The sequence below is a fragment of the Ambystoma mexicanum genome, chromosome 12, assembly GCF_040938575.1.
Source record: "Ambystoma mexicanum isolate Mex_15411 chromosome 12, UKY_AmexF1_1, whole genome shotgun sequence".
NCBI lineage: Eukaryota > Metazoa > Chordata > Amphibia > Caudata > Ambystomatidae > Ambystoma > Ambystoma mexicanum.
The window spans coordinates 287709699-287729214 of NC_090936.1; the positions used below are offsets into that span (position 1 = coordinate 287709699).

Here is a 19516-nt window from a genome sequence, read left to right on the forward strand (position 1 = left end):
ACTCACCAATTCAAGATGGGGGTAACACTAGCCTAATGCCAAAGATTCTCGTGAACTGATCCGGACCAGGGGGGAGGCAGTGGGGGAGGAAGGGTATGTTGTCGAAGCTGTTAAATTGAAAACTGTAACAAAAATGTTTTGGAAAAAGAGTGTGGGATGGTTTTCAAGAAAAGAAAGTGTTGACAAATAATATATCAGGATGTGTTCGCTTGGATCTCCCTTCCCCATGTCTTTGAGCACAGGGTAAGATGGGATCAGGAGCACAGTACACACTCAAGCTTTCCCAGCATGAGTCGACAGTTGCACTTGCAGCTATCAGGAACGTTGATGGCTAAGTCTCATTTCTCTTGAACATCTCTTGAGAGCCTGACGTATTCAATAACAAAACAAAGTTCCTGCAACAAAATGAAAGTTCGTTTCCTAGTTTTTTTCTTCGAGTGAGGATTTTTCACCCTTGGGGTCTCCCTCTTCCAGGCACATACCCCTCTTTGCTTCTAGCCTCCCTCCTCCGGGTTCACTATGTATTTTCCTTCACTCACAAATCTTAATGTCCTTTTAAACAGTTCCAGTGGACATCCCTTGGCCGGGTTCACCTTTGTCAACACACTGTTTCTTGGGACTTTAGGCTTTGCCCCTTCTCGTCAGCATCCCTCTTCCGTGTTCACACTTGTCAACTTCATCTCCACATTCACTTTCAATGTTTACAGGAATCACTTCCCTTGCTTTCTCATGTTGGAGCATTCACTTCCCTTGCTTTCTTTATAGTTCATAGATCAAAGGCTTTCGACTGTATGTGGATTTTGCTTGAACTCCTGTATGACCACTTTGACCTTTCTCTTGTGGCTCTTCTACGGCCTTCTGGTTTTTGTAGTTTTAATCCATGGGGCTCGACCAGAGTTTCCCGGAGCAGCACCCATGTGGTGCTGGTCCCCTTCTGCAGCTCATCTCCCCTTTACAATTCTTTGAACTTCTTTGCCTCTTTGCGACTTTCATTCACCACAACCCAGTTCTTATCAGCTCTCCTCTCGACTCACCGGCTGTGATGAACTGCTTGGCTTTCCTCTTTACTGGAGTGAAGGGCGGTACCACGAAAGCAGGAGTCTCCCTCGCTCCAGCTTATCGGCGTCGACACGCTTCGTGCACGTTGACATCCGCTGCAGCACACTTTAGCCACCGTCCTTGGTTTTATGTTTCTTTCAGCGGAGGGTACGCAGGGTTTTGTCATAAAGGGCAAGGTCATGTCTCTCCTCGTCAGCCTCTCGATATTTGCTGCCGTTCTCCTCCTCTTGAACTGCCGGGTCTGGATAGCTGTCTCGTGCGGTCTGCCTTGCTCGTCCACCTTTTATCCCTGTGGGCAATGGAAAGGGCCATTGGGTGTGTTCGAGTCTGATCAATTGCCTGACTTTGCCTCCCCCTTGTACTGAGACATGTCAGTTAAACATCTCAGGTGTTAGTCTGTTCTCTGATGTGTCGTATGAAAGTGTTTGTGTCGAAAAAGGGGGGCGGGCAGTGGTTTTGAATGTCCTAGATGGTAGGATGGGGAAAAGTTGTGGAAAGAAGGGGAATACCGTGTCTCACCCGTCAGTGTTCCACTCCCAGAGGACCCCCATCCAGGTTATACTCCCTCACCTGTCCACCCCCAGGAATTGGATCCAATAGCGATGGCCGTGTCCTGGCCACCTGGATGACAGATCCCCGGGGACTAGCTAGGGAGACACCTTCAGGTTTCTCACAGTACAAAGAACTTGTGGCATGCATATAGTCGAAATGAATACTTATACTATATATATATATATATATACACACATACACACACCAATACTTCTTGTAAGTAAACCACAGTGTAAAAGAATGATAACATGCAGTTCAAGGTAAGTAAAAACTGCTATAGTAGACTTTGCTGGGTTGTTAAATTTCAAGGATAACATGGAGGTACAAGACCTGCACATGCAGGTAAACCTTTTATTTACAGAGCTTGAAATTACTTTTTGGAATAGTGGAACTAATTCAGACGTAAGTAATAACTTTGTAATACTTTTCAAAATGGCAGTATGTGATAGAAAGTTAAGTTATGACTTTGTAGCAAAACCCTGTAACCTATTCTGTTACAGAAAAGACAGTTATATTACCAACATTAGCAAGTAAGTAATTGGCAACAATTGCAACTTATTCTGTTACAGGTGCAATACTGTTGCACTACTGTATGTAGTAAGTGAGTGCAATACTTATTAGTTACCTTTGAATTGTGTCTAAAAGGTAAGTAAGAACTTTGCAACACCTGGTTTCAGATCATTATGATGGAAACCACACCACAAGGTAAGTTACTTTAGCAAACCTATCTAGTTCTGAATCTTTTTTAGGGTCAGATTGGAGGTCCAAAAGGTAGGCGCAAGTTGTACAAAAGTCGAGTTCCTGTGCAAATCTTCAGTAGCAATTAAGTAACTGTTTCTGTTGGGGGGAAAGGATTCAGGGACTTTGGAGGAGACTCCCTGCATGTGTTCCAGCATTAGTCATGGGTGAACATGGATTGGCGAACTCCCAAGTACACTAATTACCACCCTAGCCACACAGGAGCAACATAAGGACTCTAGGTGTGTACTACCTTGAATTCCACAGTACCTGAGAGTGCTGATGAAGCTGGATGCCTTTAAACGGAAGCAGGTGTAGACCCAGTCTCCTGTTCCTTGTTCATGGTGATGCACAAAGGGACTCTGGATGGAATTTCACAGCAGCAGTCGAGCGAGGGGACTCCCATCAAAAGGTTCTTTGTGCTCCAATGCAGATCTGTGGATTTGGTGCCTTTTCAGAGACACCAGTCAATTTGCTGCGCTTGCTCGTCCTGCACTCTGGTGCAGGGATGTTGAGGAGTAGAATCTTGCTTCTGGAGGTCCAGCAGGAGTTGACTAAAGTTTCAGGGAGATTTTTTCTTTGGGAGACGATGAACCGCAGGATGGACAAAGGTTCCAGGGTATTGCCGGTTTGCAGCCCAGGAAGGTTGCAGTACGTTGGCGGATGGCTCAAATTGCAGGTCATCTTTGGACTGTTTATACCCACCAGTCCAAGGGGAGGAAGTCGTCCGCTTCAAAGCTTCCCTATCGATTTGAAAACTAAGTCAGGGCAGAAGCGGACACTCCGCGGTCACTTCAGCAGGCTTCACTGTTACTGGAGGGGGCTGCAGGCATCTCTGGTCATCTTCATCTTTAGTTCTTCTGTTCCAGTGGTCGACTTGTCTTCAGCTTCCAGATCCAGGCATTTTATCCAGGAACCCAGCTGATAAGCACCCATGCTTCATTCAAAAGTGTGTGGGGTGGTTTTTGTGATGGGTCAGAAATGAGAGCCGGACACAATGTTGTCATGTTTTTGTCCAAGATATTTATAAAATGAAAAGGGGTTGTGAAAATGCCTCTCTGACCCTATGCGAAAGAGGAGTTTCCCTACCTAATAACCAAAACTAAGGGTCTGTCTGTGTCAGGATGTGAATAACTGAAAAGCCGTCCTTGTGTCCAAAACATCCTATCCTGACCCTCACACTACAAACAAAACAATTAAAATGTGTAAGGTAAATGTCTTCAACTTTAAACTGGCAAATGTGTTCACAACTGAAGTCAGAATAATTTCAATAAACATTTTCTCCAAAGTGGAAGCCCTTGGTTTCAGAGGGTGGATCCCTTCCCCTGGATTCTTAGAGGGAAAACAGTTTCTTTTACTAGACGTTCCAGAACCTATTCCGACCACTTTTCTGCTTTGCTTCTCAAGGTTCATGTTCAAACAATAACTTCTGTGACTTTCTTGAATGCAACATTTCTCCTTAGTTCAATCAACAAATATCAATATTTCAGCTACTCGGCTCCCATGGTTCCTTTAACATTTTGGGGGGGGGAGAGAGGGAGGGAGGGATGGGGTGGGGTGTGTGTGTGTGTGTGTGTGTTTGTTTTCTCTCTCTCTCCCATGAGGGTGGGGAGGGATAACTTTTTTTTCTCATAGACCTAATGGACAAAACTTTGCTCATGCCTACAGCCCAAACCGCTAGATGGATTTTCACCAGATTTGCGGCAGTAGCAGGCGGCTTTGTCCCGAAAGCGTGCTTTTGTAAATGTAAATCTGTCCAGTACTTTTCTTTAAAACAGGCAAAATGTAGGTGCCAAAAAGGGTGATATCTGGCTCCATTTCACGGACCCACTTCCATGTTCACTCTGCGAACATGACTCTGATTGGTCCGGAGGGCCACATGGTCTCCGCGGACAGACGACCTGCCCGCTGACTGGCTGGAGGAAAGTGTGTTGTGCGTCTCATTTTCTCATTTTCTCGAAACGCCGCCATGTTTTATTCGCTGATATCAGCGGATAGCGCGGAGGGGGACAGGGCTGGGAAACGTGTTTAGGGGCATTTGGTGTTTGAAGGAGAGGTGGAAAGGTTGGGTGAGTGAAAGATGGTTGATATGATGTATTTGTTTAGGTGGAAGAAGACCATGCAGGACGTAGCAGTCTGTGGTCACAGCGGTAGTCCGCAGATAGGACTGCTGGGTGGATTGTCTGGTAAATGCAGGGAGGCTTCATTAGGGTAGGTGAGTGGCATGTAGGTGATCTGAGAATGTTTGCATAGGTTACAGATAGACTCTGCACAAAAGAATGTAGGCAGTAGCAAAACTACTGCAGTGTCATATAAGCAAATAATATGTTGTGGCCACTGGCTATATGCATTGTAATAATGTGTACAGCAATGGAATTTGGCTATTGGAAAGAAGTATTGCAATAATATGTGTATAGTTATTATACATACTGTATACAGGCAGTGTACACTTTTTGGAACACAGTGAGACAGTACCATTGAAGTGGAACTGGTTCTTTCTTTGTATATTACACATTGAGGTGCAGGGGCGTTTGTAGAGTGGACGGATTGGTTTGGTGCATTGGAGTTGCTGTTAAGTTTGTTGTACACATTTCTTTGAATGAGGGTTTCTTGTGACATAATGGTGTTGTCTATAAATGTAATATCCTCGATCACCGCTATGTATGGCAATTGGGTTTCCATGCTCTTGTGTTTATGCGTTTTCATTTAAATATGGTTCTGTGTTGGTTTTGTGAATGCAGTCCTCTGCAGAGAAGTTTGTAAGGTACCTTTGTTGATATTGGCATGTTTCAAACTACTGTTTGTAATTTATTGCTTAATTTTGTTAGCGGTTTTATTCTAGTTAAAATTAATACAAAGAATTTCTTTTGAGGAGCATTACACTGTCAATGAGTGCTTCCAGGATTTGTTTTGATTGGTTATTTTTAACCCTAAACTGCCAAAACTCCCCCTTCGCCCCCCCAGTGCCAAGGCCTTTTTTTATGATTGCGTTATGTCGCCATTCAATCCCTTATAATTTTGTGTTTTTTTTTTTCTTCAGAAAATGCCAATAAAATGATATACAAAGAAGTCTGTGGTTTTTTTTCCTTGTAAGAGCTAGGAACAAATGGTTTGCTGTGCTGAATTCACCATTTTCCAGGCTTTCAAGAACCGGTTGAGTGGAAACCAAAAAATCATATTTTTATTTGGTTACCATCCATTTTGTGAGAGGTAGGCGATTTCTGTCCTTTTTTCCCAATAGGACATGCGTGGATGGAATGGAAGAGGAGGGTAGGAAAGCTGAACCGGAAGACAGAAAGGCATACATTTCTGAAAAGTAGACAAAATTCCAAGTTTAGGAAGGGGTAATTTGCGCAAGTCAGGCAACAACTATGTAGGGAAAATGTCCATAGTTAGGGGAAAAATTGGAAAAATTACAGAAAAAGTTATGTGGTGGACATGGTTGGCCCGGTAAGACAACGGCTTTTGTGATTTTTGAGAAAAGCAATGCTGCGCTACATTCCTCCCGACTCTTCTAGTTAGGAAATCGCATATTTATCGTAATGTTTCACAAAACCAGCAATACCACAAGCCAAAAACAGAGCCATGGTACACAGGATTTTTAAGCTTGCGGCATAAACAGACGCACTTAGCATGTGTAAATAAGGAAAACGAATGTGGTGTGGAAGGGTAAGCATGCCTTTTTTTATTATTATTTTTTTTAAAGAGCACAGGCAGACTTTTTAAAGGGTAGATGATTTGTGCAGGTTACAAAAGCGTATAGTGCCTAAAGCAGCGACTAAATGTAGGTCACATTTGGGAAATTAAAGGGTTGTGTGACAAAGTGCAGTAGCAAAAGTATGAAAACGTTATGAAAACTAAGCAAACTCAACAAATGTCCTACCTTCCCGCGTTCCCACAGGTGTCCTGACGAAAGCGGTACCTCATGTGTGGGTGCCTTTACCTTGGCGCAAAGGGAAAAGGCTAAACCACTGGTAACCCCAAGTCTTTCGGCAGAGCAGATTTTGCTGGATTTTGCTCTTGTGGATGACCTACAGATTTGGGCCTAGGGAGTCAAAGCCACCAAGGAAAACAGGGAACCCCATGCATTTCCGAAAAGAAGACGCCCATGGGAATCCACAGAGGTCTGACTTGCGGGAATCTGCCCAGAATTTATTACCCACAAGCCCCTGCAAAGTCTGAAATTTAGCGAAATAACAACCATTTTCAGACATTTCCCACTGCCAACCCACCGAAACACGACGCCAACACCACATGTCCTACCTTCCCACGTTCCTACAGGTGTCCCGACGAAAATGGTACCTCACATGTGTGGTGCACCTACCTGGGTGCAAAGGGAAAAGGCTAAACCACTGCTATCCCCCAAAGGGTTTGGGGAGCCAACCTACAGACTTGGGCCTGGGGTGTCGCAGCCACCAAGGAAAACACAGAACCCCATGCATTTCTGAAAAGAAGACACCCCTGGGAATCCAGAGGTATGACTTGGGTGAATCGCCTTAGAATGTATTATCCACAAGCCCTGGCTAATTCCCAAATTTAGGAAAAAAACCTCAATTTTCAGACATTTTCCACCTGGAAACTACTGAAACATGCCGCCATCAACACATGTCCTACCTTCCCACATGTGTCCGGATGAAATCGGTACAACACATGTGTGGGTGCACCTACCTGGGTGGAATAGAAAGTGTGGACCGTCCACAAGTCCAACAGCAGTCCCAGGGCGCCCCGGCTTGATCCCCGACTGTTCTTCGAGGGAAATTCTGTAATGCTGCCTAGCGAGAGCTCCAGGATGGTTGGGGGAGATGTCCCTGGTCTTGGGTGGCTGTCCCTCTTGTGGATTGACCGTCCACAAGTCCAGCAGCGGCTTCAGGGAGTCTCGGCAGGCTCCCCATCCTTTACCAGAGGGAGAAGGTGTAACTCAACCCAGCCAAAGCTCAAGGATGGCCAGGGATGATGTCCCAGGTCTTGGGCACCCATCACCCATGTCGGTCGACCATCCCCAAGGCCTGCCTGGAGCTCTGGCTGGGCTGCGTTACAGCTTATCCCTCTGGGAAAGGTCAGGGACCCTGCCGGGGCGTCCTGGAACCACTGCTGGGCTTGGGGATGGTCAAACCACATGGGAGACAGCGACTCAAGGCCAGGGACTTCACGCCGACCATCCTGGAGCACTGGCTAGGCTGCATTACATAATTTCCCTCGGGGGAGGGGAGGGGTCCTATCCGGGGCTCCCTGGAGCTACCGCTGTGCTTGGGGACGGTACACCCACATGGTAAACAGATGTCCAAGGCCAGGGACATCACCTCTAACCATCCTGGTATTCTGGTTGGCCTGCGTTACAGCCTCTCCCTCCGGGAAAGGACAGGGACTCTCCCGGGGACCACTGCTGGGCTTGGGGCTTTCAACCCACATGGGAATCAGCCACCCAAGGCCAGGGATATGACCCCCCTACCATCCTAGAGCTCTGGCTGGGTTGCATTACAGCTTCTCCCTATGGGAAAGGATGGGGACTGTGCCGCGGCTCCCTGGGACTGCCGCTGCACTTGGGGATGGTCAACCCACATGGGAGACAGCCGCCCAAGGCCCGGGACATTACCCCTGACTCTCCTGGACCTCTGGCTGGCCTGCGTTAAATAATTTTTCCTCTGGGAGGGAAGGGGGCCTCCGGGGCTCCCTGCAGCTGCTGCAGTGCTTGGGGACGGTACAACACACTAGAGATTATTTTGGTAATTATTTTTATATCCTTTAGGAAAGCGTTGAGGGACCCATTTGTTAAGCTCGTACTAAATTTACCCCAGCTTAGGTTTTTTTTATTTTTTGTTTTTTAAAAGTTTCTTTCACTCCCTCTCCCACCGTTTGTCCCCCCTCTCCGAGTGGTTTCCCCCTCTCTTTCCTTCCCTCTGTTTCTCTCGGAGGATAGCTCTTAAGTTAAATGCTCACCCTTTGACATGAGGTCAGCGTTCACTTAGGATGCTTGAATCCGGCAGGGCTGTCTCCAATTGGATAATAATGTTGATTGTTTACAGTACTTGGAAGCAGGAGAAATGTGGCATGAAGTTATGAAAAGAAAGTGCAAAACATATGACTGAAATCTGTAGTGCCATGTTTGACTAGAGCAGTACCCATGGAAGCCAGTAAAATTACACTCTATGATCTGTCTTTCTGCTACCCTGGCAGAGAGGAAGAGGATAGGAGCCCTGTACCTTACAAAGGAAGAACTTAAATATAACTAATCATGATTTAATGTTGTTGCACTGCCCGAATAAATGCTTGCAAATAAAGCAATTCAGGAGTAGTAGTAGACTACCTAGTTATGTCGGTTAACTTCAGGGGTTTGCTAAAGTATTAAACTTTAGCATATTTGTTGCTACTGCGCAATCATTTTGGTTTCAGGAAATTTCATAAACTCCACAGTTGCGCATGTGTTTTACTTTTACATTTAATGGAACAATAATGGTGTGCTTTGGTAAAGATCAAATGATTTTTTCTTTGTGTTTAGATATGGCTATTTGGGTGAACATGCAGTAAAAAACGTGAAGCTTCTGGTCTGCAATGTAGATGGATGTCTCATATCAAGCAAGTTTTCGGGATCTGAAAATGATAATGAAAAGACTAATGATGATGAAAAAAGAGATGCCTCTGGAATTAGTTTGTTAAAAGGGAAAGGTATTAAGGTATGCATCTTTATACTTTCTTGTGATGGTTATTTTCCATACAGCTTTATATGTGCAGTCTTCTGCTAGTCACGAAATGCATTTCTATTTCTATTAATCGTACTTGTGATGAGTCCAGTATAGATATTTATTTTGTGCTTATTTTTTTTTTACTTCTTTCTGTACAATAATGCATGTTATTTACTGAATTACATTATTCTATGAAGTTGGTTCCAAATTCTGTCTTTGAAAGTGAAGTTGAAAAGAAGTAAATTACTGTGAGGTACAAAGTAGGGAAGATTTAAATCTAGTAGTGGGATTGATTTTTCCTTCCCTAAAGGCTTCACGCTTGTGAGTGACACTGAAGCATCGTTCAAGCAGGTCCTAAGTTAAAAGTTGCTTTTAGACTGATTTTCCATTTGGCCAACTACAAATAAAGGTAAATACCAAGCTGTGAAAGGCAAAGGTATTCCTGTGGAATGATATAGAGTGACTGTCACCTGCCCACACGTGTCTCCCTCTGCAATATGGCTATGCCAGCCTACCATTACTCACTATGGCGAAACCAACTAGAGACCATCTTTAAATCTGTTACTTGCAAGTCCTATTTATTCTGCCTTGGTAATTGTAACATTGTCTAGTACTACAATTGGGCCAGCACATCTCCGTACACAGTACCAGCATATACCGCTGGATTACACCGTTCGAAGCTCTGTGCCTACCAGATTGATGCATGCGTTATTTTTTATTCGCACCAAAGTCCACTTCTAATGCTTGCACGCGGTTACCTGATTTGCCTACTGCCTATGCGCTAACCCTCCATCTATATTGCACCGATTGTCCCACATGGCTAAGGTCATTTAACCCCTCCACTCGCGTGCGTAGACCTACCACGCTCTTGCTATTAAGCTCAGTACTTCCGCCTCTTTAGCAAATGCAATCTACTTCTATGCACTAAAACTAGATCATGTGCCTGCGAGTCTGCTCTTTGCCCATGCTCGAAAAATTGTATCTGATTGTTAGCATACATGCTTGTAAGATCTTTATGCCTACTAGACTGTATTACTATGAGTGGCAACTACTTTTTAGTGGTTTACATGAGTGTTTGTAGCTAATCTGTATTATGTATGTTGATCCTAGTACCGAGTTCTGCCCCAACATAGCACAGACAACCTTTCTGCTTACGTATTAGGATGTTAACCTTATGACTCATGCCCGCCACGCACCTCAAACTATAGCGTCTTTTAAACTTGATGAGGCTTTACTGTCTTGCAGCTTACAGTGCACTTGTTTACACTATGCTGTCTGGCCGTACCATTAACAATTAGGTTCGTGTTGTGCTTGTTTAGCTTACTGACGCCAAGGCTTCAACCATTTATACTGACCTACTGTGTTCGGTGTTTGCTCTGACCAAGCTACACTCAGTGTCCTGCCACCACGTCCACCTGTCCACACCCACACGCTATAACCAACTCAATATGTACCACGTTAGGTCACACCAGCTCTCAACAGGTGAGACTATCTTGCACCCTAGGCCTTACACCACCATCATGCGCTTTAGGGCCTTCCATATCCTCTATTACATCTTCACCTTATTGACAGCCACTATAGGTCAGATATTTACTGTGACAACACTCACATTTCCCCTACGGGCGCAACCCACTCAGCCGCCTGATGGTATTATTCACCCTAGCAATCACCACCAGCCACTGTCCAGTTTGGTCCCTACAATGGGCTGCCCCGTGATCACCTCCACCGGACAACACCACACCATTAACCACACCAACCAATACCTTAATGACCCTGCTCTTTGGTTGGATCACTTTGCAAGGAAACCCACCCCTAATCAACCTTGCTCCCTCTCGCTTAGAAATAAGACTAATCACTAGATTCCACATACTACACACCTGCAATAACAAGCCCAAGCAAACGTTACATGCACCACCTTGCTTTCCCTCCTCCACCATTACACCGAAATCCACTACTACAGCTGTCCAACTGCCTCAGATCAAAGGCGCCCTTATCAACACCAGATCTCTTCCAGCTCACGCACTAGACATTGCAGACCTCATCACAACCTTAGCTCTTGACTTTATTGCCATATCTGAAACATGGCTACATGCCACATCCGGACCCTCACTGTCCTTAGCCTTCCCGCCAGAATATGGCATCACGCGATGCGATCGCAGCACTGCCCAATCCAAAGGCGGTGGAGTGGCCTTCATCCATAAAAATTCTCTTGGTTTAAGAGTGTCGACCAACTCCAAACTTGAGTCAGCCAAGCTACTCTATCAAACTACCACTAACGCCCAACCAAACGGCCACCCTCCACCTTATCTACAGGCCCCCAGGTCCCGCACCCTCATTTGTTGGCGAAATATCTACCCTTCTCATTGACAATACTAAAACCAATTCGCAAATTATCATACTAGGCGTCCTTAACCTATGACTTGGTGACCCGAAAGACTCCACTGCTTCTGATCTGGAGAACGTGCTAACTGACTTCGGCTTCACTATGCACATTCAAGAACCTACTCATGCCAAAGGTAAGACCCTTGACTGTCTAGCCGGTTCGAACTGCAGTATTAACGTCCTCTCCAATACCCCTTGCTTATGGTCTGACCATCACATCATCACCTTTAATATGGAAGCAGCCCCACGTGTCCTGACTTTGATAGCTCCAGCCCTACCCACTAGGAATAAAAGGGACATAACCAAGGAGAAACTGAGAAACTTCTCCCATTGTTACTTCCATCTCTCAATGCGTCCACACATTCCTGCACTGATCCCACCTCCTTAGCAGACACCTACAATCTTAGTTTGCTCACGGCTATTAACGCTATAGCCCCCATCAAACTCAGGAAGTCTAAACCAAATGCACATCTCAACTCTTGGTTAGTGCTCCCTAAAGCTAAACGTTGCGCGGAAAACCACTGGAAGAGCCACCCTTCTGATAAACATAAAGACGGTTTCATCCTTGCATCCCTTACATACAAAGATGCCATCATCACTGCGAAAAAAAGAGTCCCTCAATAACTTTATCTTGCAAGCAGATTCGAGCACAAAAGAACTTTTTAAGATCCTAAAAGAACTCAAATCTTCAGCCACCCTCCCTGACACCTGCACCAAAGACAGTAAATGGTGTGCCAACATCCAGTCGGCTTTATTAAATAAAATCTCTATGCTACAATCTAAAATCAAAGAAAAACCAGACAGTCTGAAGTTGGACAACCGTCCACACACCCCTGCTACGGTCCTCCCCCTAGACGCCTCTAATATTAAACCTTTTGTCTTCTCCCCTCTCACTATTGCTGAGGTGGAAAACATCATCATGAGAATCAAACCATCTAACTGTCAAGGAGACCCGTGCCCCGCTCCCATCATTAAGGATTCCGCCCACGATTTGGCCCCATTCATCACGGCCTTCATCAACTCCTCCTTTAAAACAGGCTTTGTCCCCGACAACCTAAAGGACGCATGGGTGATCCCATTGCTTAAAAAAACCTTCTCTAGACCCAACCATACCCACTAACTTTAGACCTTTAACCACCGTCATGTTCCTGCTTAAGATTTTAGACCGTGCAGCATACCTACAGATCCAACACTACTTGGAATCCAATAATCTTCTAGGTCTACGACAGTCTGGATTTCGCCTTAGACATGGGACTGAAACGGCTCTGATAGACTTAAAAACCCAAATTGAGGTCTTGAAGGACAAGGGCAGACTAGTAATGTACTCCTCCTCGACCTCTCTGCGGCCTTCGATCTGGTCAACCACCAAATCCTATCGAGGCACCTTCCCTTGGCTGCCCACTTCCCGGCTTCAGGCTAGGCCTGGATCAAATCCTTTCTGAGTAACAGATCCATGAGGGTCTTCTCCCCAACCGCAGCTGCTGACCCCGCTCCAATTCATTGCGGCGTTCCTCCAGGATCTTGCATGTCTCCTACACTCTAACATTTTTACTAAACCGCTCTTTGATGTACTTGATTATCTGGGTGTCTCCTACACAAACTATGCTGACGACACCCAGATACTCATCCCCATCACTAGAGACTATCTAGTTGACACCCTAGCCCTTAACGACATCTGCCTGGTCATCCCGGCTTGGATGGCCCAACACCAACTATGCCTCAACGACGACAAGACAGAGCTCCTCATCCTGGGCTCCGCGCAGCGCCTCAGCAAACTAGAGCCCTCCTACCAGTTTATCATAGATGGCAATACCATCAAAGTCTCCAAAAGACACAAAAACATTAGGCTTTACCTTGATGCCACTCTAACCTTATCCCGACAAATAAATGCAGTCAGATCAGCCTCTGCATACACCTGCAAACTCATTGCAGCCTGTAGACCGTATCTGACTACTACTAACGGTGTCACCCTAGCCAGAACCCTCATTATGTCTAAAATTGATTATTGCAGTGCCCTATACTTAGGAACTAGTCAAGGGAATCTGAACAAACTACAAATCACCCAGAACATTGCTATTGGAGCAGCCCTAAACATCCCGCAAAACCACCACATCTCCGAATCTAGAACAAACTTACATTGGCTACCTGTCAAGCAGAGAATTTCATTGAAAACTCTTGCCCTCACACACAAATGCCTGGCTAACAAGTCCCCCCCCCCCACCTCTGTAGTCGGATCTCACTCCATTCTTCCACCCGACCTCAAAGAACCGCCCAGACCCACTGTCGATCGATCCCAAGGTTTAAACTCCAAAAAGCTGGGGGCACGAGCTTCCCTGGCCTTGCCTCCAAGCTGTGGAACGCCCTCCCTGTCATCATGAGATCTGAAGACTCATTTAACACCTTCAAGTCTAAAACGAAATCATGGCTTTTCAATCAGAACTGAGACACTACTATATATGCTCTACACACTACAACCTTACAAGTACCGGCGCTGCCACTACCGTCTATCCCCTTTGTTCCCTGCTTGATGTGCATTTTCGTCTTTATGCCTCCCCTGTTAACATCTTGTAACTCATGTATTTAGCTAAGTCTGTATATTAGCCATGTATATAATTATGTATGTATATAAGTTCTGTACGTAACTTCTGCACAAGTTGAGCCCTGATGCCTCCGGGCCTGATGGTGCGCGTTACAAATAAACAAAATACAAATACCCAGTAAAGTATGAGAGAAAGATGAACCATATGCAGTGATGTATGTGAAGCGCAAAAACTGCAAAATATATTGTTAATTAGTCAAGGACCACAGTTGCCTTAAAGTCTTAACTGATTTGGAGAACTGCAGTAAAACCATCTTATTGGAAGCCCTGCGCTACATGTTTGGGACTAATAAACCCTTCAAAAACTACTGGCCTTTGCTAATTATATAAATGGGACCTCTGCTTATCAATAGACATTTACTTTTTTCAATTAATGTTCACACTTTTAATGCTCTACATGCCATGAGACGCCTGTTAGCGCATTTTCAAGATGGCAGAAAGCAGGTTCTTCTTCCTTAATAAGGCATTTAGATTAACATCAGAAATATTTATACAATCATAAACAAAATAAAATCAGTATTTATTGGATATTTATAAGGTGCTTATACAACAAAGACTGTGTTTCAAAGCGCCATAAGGCAAAAAGGGAAGGGCACAAGAGGGTAAATAAAACTAAAACAATGAGAATGGGTAAATGGGTCCTACTAGATATAGTCCCCTGGGCTTAAGGCCAAGGATAATTCTTGCAGCCGTGTTCTTAATAAGTTGAAGAGAGCGGAGGGAGGAAAGAGGCAAGTTGAGAAGAGGTCTATTGCTGTATTCCAGCCTGGAGAAAACCAAGGCTCTAGAGACATTGAGCTTCTCGGGGAAGGTGTGGAAAGTGAGAGTGCCTCTGAGGAGATTAAGTTGAAAATGGGCCTTCTTGGCAAGGTCCAAGATGTGGGGAGTGAAGGAGAGAGAGTAGTCGAAGATGACCCAAGGCTTCTGGCTTCAGTGGAAGCAGAAGGTGGAGAGCCGGAGGGAAACTAAGGAACAGTTGTCCGGATGGGAAGAATCTGTTTTACTGGCATTGAAACCAAGCTCGTGAGAGATATTCCAAGACTGACTGACAGGCAGTCAGGGATGATAGAGGGAGGAAGAGGAAGACGGGAGATTGAAGAGTTGCACGTCGTCTGCGTAACGCTGGGAATTAGAGAAGGCGGAAGTCAGGTGAGCAAGAGGTGCGTGGTAGATGTTGAATAGCCAAGGCGATAGGATAGAGCTCTGAGCAGCACCACATGTAGAGCGAGTGGTTGTGGAGGAAAAGGAACCGAGGTGCACCTGGGAGGTGCAGTCAATCAGGAAGGTCAACCAATCCAGTGCCCAATCTGAGATAGCAAGGTTATCTTGGAGCTGTTTTATGAGGATAGAATGGTTGTCCATTTCGAAGGCAGAAGAGAGATCAAGGAGAATGAAAACAGCAGGAAAGTTAACAGCAGGAGAGTTAGAGTCAAGATTTGGGGGCAGTTCTTCACAGGTGTTCAGGAGAGCAGTTTCTGTGCCTCTTGATGCTTGAAATCCAGATTGATGGTCATGTAGACAAACCAACAAGCTCAGTGTTGAAGGGTCATTTGGGATAAGACCAACTTCTCCAGGAGTTTCCCAAGAAAGGGTGTAGTGGTGATAGGGCAGTAGTTGGCCAGACACTAGGGGTCGGCCGACATTTTTTTTTAGTTGGGGGTGCACAAGGAAGTGCTTAAGAGAAGAGGGGAAAGCGTGAGAGGCTAAGGAGTGGTTGCAGAAGTCAGCAAGAGAGATGTTGTCCTTAATGGTTGTAGAAGAACATGGAGACACTTGTTTGGAAGAGATCTTCAAGGAGTTGACTACCCTGGAGACCTCATCCATTGAGATGGGTGAGAAGAAGGAGAGAGTGGGTGGGGGTGGAGGATAAGCCAAGGGAGGCAAGGGGGCACAGAGTAGTAGTGGAGGGGGAAGTAGTAATGGAGGGGGAAGAAAAGAGAGGTCAACATGGCCTAAGATTTAGTGGTGAAATGTGTGGCCTTTGCAGTGCAGAGGACCTGAGAAGGAAGAGGTGAGGTAAACTGCGGATGGATTGGCTAGTTCCTTGCAGATTTTGAAAAGTTCAGCCGTGTTATTAGTGTCTCCAGAGATGCGGGCTTAGATGTGAGCCCTCTTCTTGGAGCGGATAGAGACAGTATTGCCGTTGGCAACAGGCCATTTTGTCCGAGGATGAGCCTGAGGTCTGCCATTTCCGCTCAGCAACTCTGCACTTGCATTTCAGAGCGGCTAGATTGGAGTCAAATCAGCTGTTATGCTTGGAGGCAGGTGTCGGGCATGATTTGGCGGCGGGGGGGCAAGAATGTCAAGAGTGTTGCAGATAAGGTGAAGATTAGCAAGGACGGAGTCGGTGGCAGATTCAATAGCGGGGGTAGGAGAGGAGATGAAAGGCTGCGACTGAAACTCGTTTCATCAGCTGGATGACCATGAAGGAAGTTGGCAAAACCATTTGAAGTAAAATATTAAACTCAAAGGATCCTTTCTGTTACATTAATTGAAACAAACTCATTAAAATATTGAAATTGAATTTCCAATGCATTAAAATAAATGAGCATGTAAAACTAGAGCTATTTTACATATTCTGCTAGATTGTATATTAACATTAGGGCATCGCAAAGGACATAGAATAAGTCATGTAAAGGTGCTATATCTAAAAAAGAAAGTTCTTAATCATTGCATCCACCAATATAGATGAGGGATAATCGAAAGAAAGTGCACCGTATCCTTCTCATGCCCCAGGTGGCAGGTACACTTAGGCGAACCATTTGCCCAGCTCAATCGTTCATAGAGCGAGTTTGTTCAATCAAAACAAATAGCAAATCATGTTTGAAGGTTATTTACTCCTACAAATTCCCTCTTGTCTCGGCGTGTGCACCTTGAAAGCTGCATATGATTTCAGCAAGGGACAACATACCATTCCTAGAAAACAGAAGCCCAAGGTACATATTTAGAGTAGACTAATTCTTTCCCCATTCAAAGACTACTTGTGGTTTCCCCTGATGTCCCCAAAACATTATTTTTATTTTAGTTCTATTGAGTTTTAACTTGTGCCTTTCCAAATGCTCATTGACATACCTGAGCCCTTGTTTGAGCCCTCCCAAGTTAAACCCAGAAGAACTGTTATCTGCATTCAGAAGTGTGCTACAGGCTGCATTTTTCAGGGTTGTTGGACATGCTTTGCTTCCAGACCTACTAAGGTTAAAGTTGGCCATTAATGATTGATTTGATTGATTCAAGTTATTTATATGGCGCGCACAACAAACTAAATCGTATCTTGGCACAGTTGGAACCATGAACAAACACAAAAATCAGTAGGAGTAGATGTATATGCCAGTAGAAATTCTGGAGAGCTGTAGGATAGCCATACCTACTTAAACAGGTAGGATTTTAGACCTGCTCTAAAGGTTGCTAAGGAATATGCTCCTCTTAAGTTAAGCGGGAGGCTATTCCATAATCTTGGTCCAGCAACTGAAAAGCTACAGCAACTGAAAAGCTACAATCTCCTTGTGAGACACAGTTGGACATAGGAATCTATATAAATAAAAATGTAAATGTTTGTTTGTTCAGAATCTTAAATCTACGAAAGTTCTTCACTGATTGCTTTGTAATTTTGACACCATGTTGCATTCGAATAGGCGCATGTTTTTATATATCTTCTATACATAGATGTCACATCTGTGACAGGTAAAAACATGCTTTTTCTGAAAAACAGCGCCATCTGTTGGACGTAAAAGCAACACACGCTATACTAAATATTTTACTTAAAAACAGCGCCATATGTTGGACGTAAAAGCAACACACACTATAATTGCGTGCCGAGGAAGCAGCAGAGCGACGTTGAGCCAGACTTCAGGATGCACGGTTGCGAGCACCGCGATCGCGTTCTGCTGCTTCAGATCTGCTTCATTCTAACGCGGCAGGCTGAGAGTGGCTGAAAGACGTCAACGAGAAACAGCAGATCAGCGTCAAACACGACTCCGTGCTCAGCAATCACGCGATTACAATCTCCTTGCATTCCAGTACAACCCAGCTGATGATTATAGTGTGAGCCGGCATGTTCTCATCAGCACCATGACTGAAGTGTGTCCTTGTTGCAAGGCTCTGAAATTTAATGGAGAAATGAAAAGAATGTGTTGCACCGCCGGGAAAACTATGCTGCCTCAACTTGGAGATCTGCTAGAGGCATTAAAAACTACCCACAAGCATTGTGAAATTAACCATACTAGAAACGTGCGCTTTCTCTTTTCTGTCTTTTCTATTTACCCATACTGAGCCACAGCAACACGTGGCCGGGCACAGCAGGTAGTAAGTAAAGGTTGATCTTCTGACCTTAAGGCCCGGGTTGGGCGCTATTGCTTCAATTTGTTTAAATACATTGGTGCCAATCCATTAATGCATTTATACACCAGTCACCCACTTTTAAATTTTATGCAGACTTCCACCGCTAGCCAATGCAGTGACCAGCGAAGACTGAGATTGGCGTATTCTTAGCAATGCCAAAAACCAGTCTTACTACTGCGTTTTGGGCTTTTTGTAAGCAGTGAATCTGTTTGGCCGGGGAATGGAATAAATCGCAGTGTAGATAGAGGGCAACCCTGCTCAACCCCCCCCCCCCCCAGCCCTGTTTGGTCGAAAAATATGGTGTATTGTTGCCAGCCACCGTAGCCTCTTAGCATACTTGGACTCATTTTAACAGACATGGTGGCATCCCATTGTCATGTAATGTAATGTCGTTATGTGAAAATGTAGTCAGCAAAAAGTTAAATGTATCATTCAATAAAAGCAAACCAAAGTGTGAAAAGGTTGCCTGTAATCGGGTTGCCAAAAAATCTATTTTTAAATACACAAAGGTACAAGCATGTAACCCCAAAACCTCCACAATCGCCCTAACTCCATTCCTAAACCTTCCCCTAACTCCATTTACAACCCTTATTCTGCACTGAACTCTTAAAGATTAATCCTTTAGCATGGTAAAGCATTTTATTTGCATGTTACTCAATACAAAATAAGTAGAACATGAACAGTGAACCTATCTCCGACCCCATCACCACCTTCGCAACAAAGTACATAAGCCTTGCCTTAATCCAGCCCCCTTGCTCGAATAACCTTAGCCTTACCCTAACTGCAACTCTACCACTTGCCCTAATGCTTACTTCACCCTAACCACTAGGTTTATCCTAAACGCTATCGTACGCCAACATCACCAGCCCTCTCTGACCTTCAAATTCCTTTCTTTTAACATGTACCCAAACCAATACTCTATTATCCCTAGCCTTACAATAACCCGTACCCTATCGCTAACCTTGATACTTAATGTACCCCAATGCAACTTCTTGACTCCTATTCTTGCCCCAACCCTTGCCCCAATTCTTGCCCCATATCCTAACCCTAAGCCAGCAAATCACAAGCCTGCTAAACCCTTCTTAACCCCAACAATTACTCTAGCAGCACTATATTCTTGTCTACTTTTTAGCTGCATTTTTGACTAGTTTTTGTATGGCAACCTTTT

The 19516-nt window shown here is 44.8% G+C and overlaps 1 protein-coding gene across 1 annotated transcript in view; it reads left to right on the forward strand.

Annotated features, from left to right (window-relative positions):
• Nucleotides 1-19516, forward strand: part of CMAS (cytidine monophosphate N-acetylneuraminic acid synthetase) — a 177446-nt gene that overhangs the window by 89770 nt on the left and 68160 nt on the right. The window contains exon 7 of the mRNA XM_069628448.1: nucleotides 8846-9020. Coding sequence (XP_069484549.1) covers nucleotides 8846-9020 — 175 coding nt within the window. The remainder of the gene's footprint in view (nucleotides 1-8845; nucleotides 9021-19516) is intronic.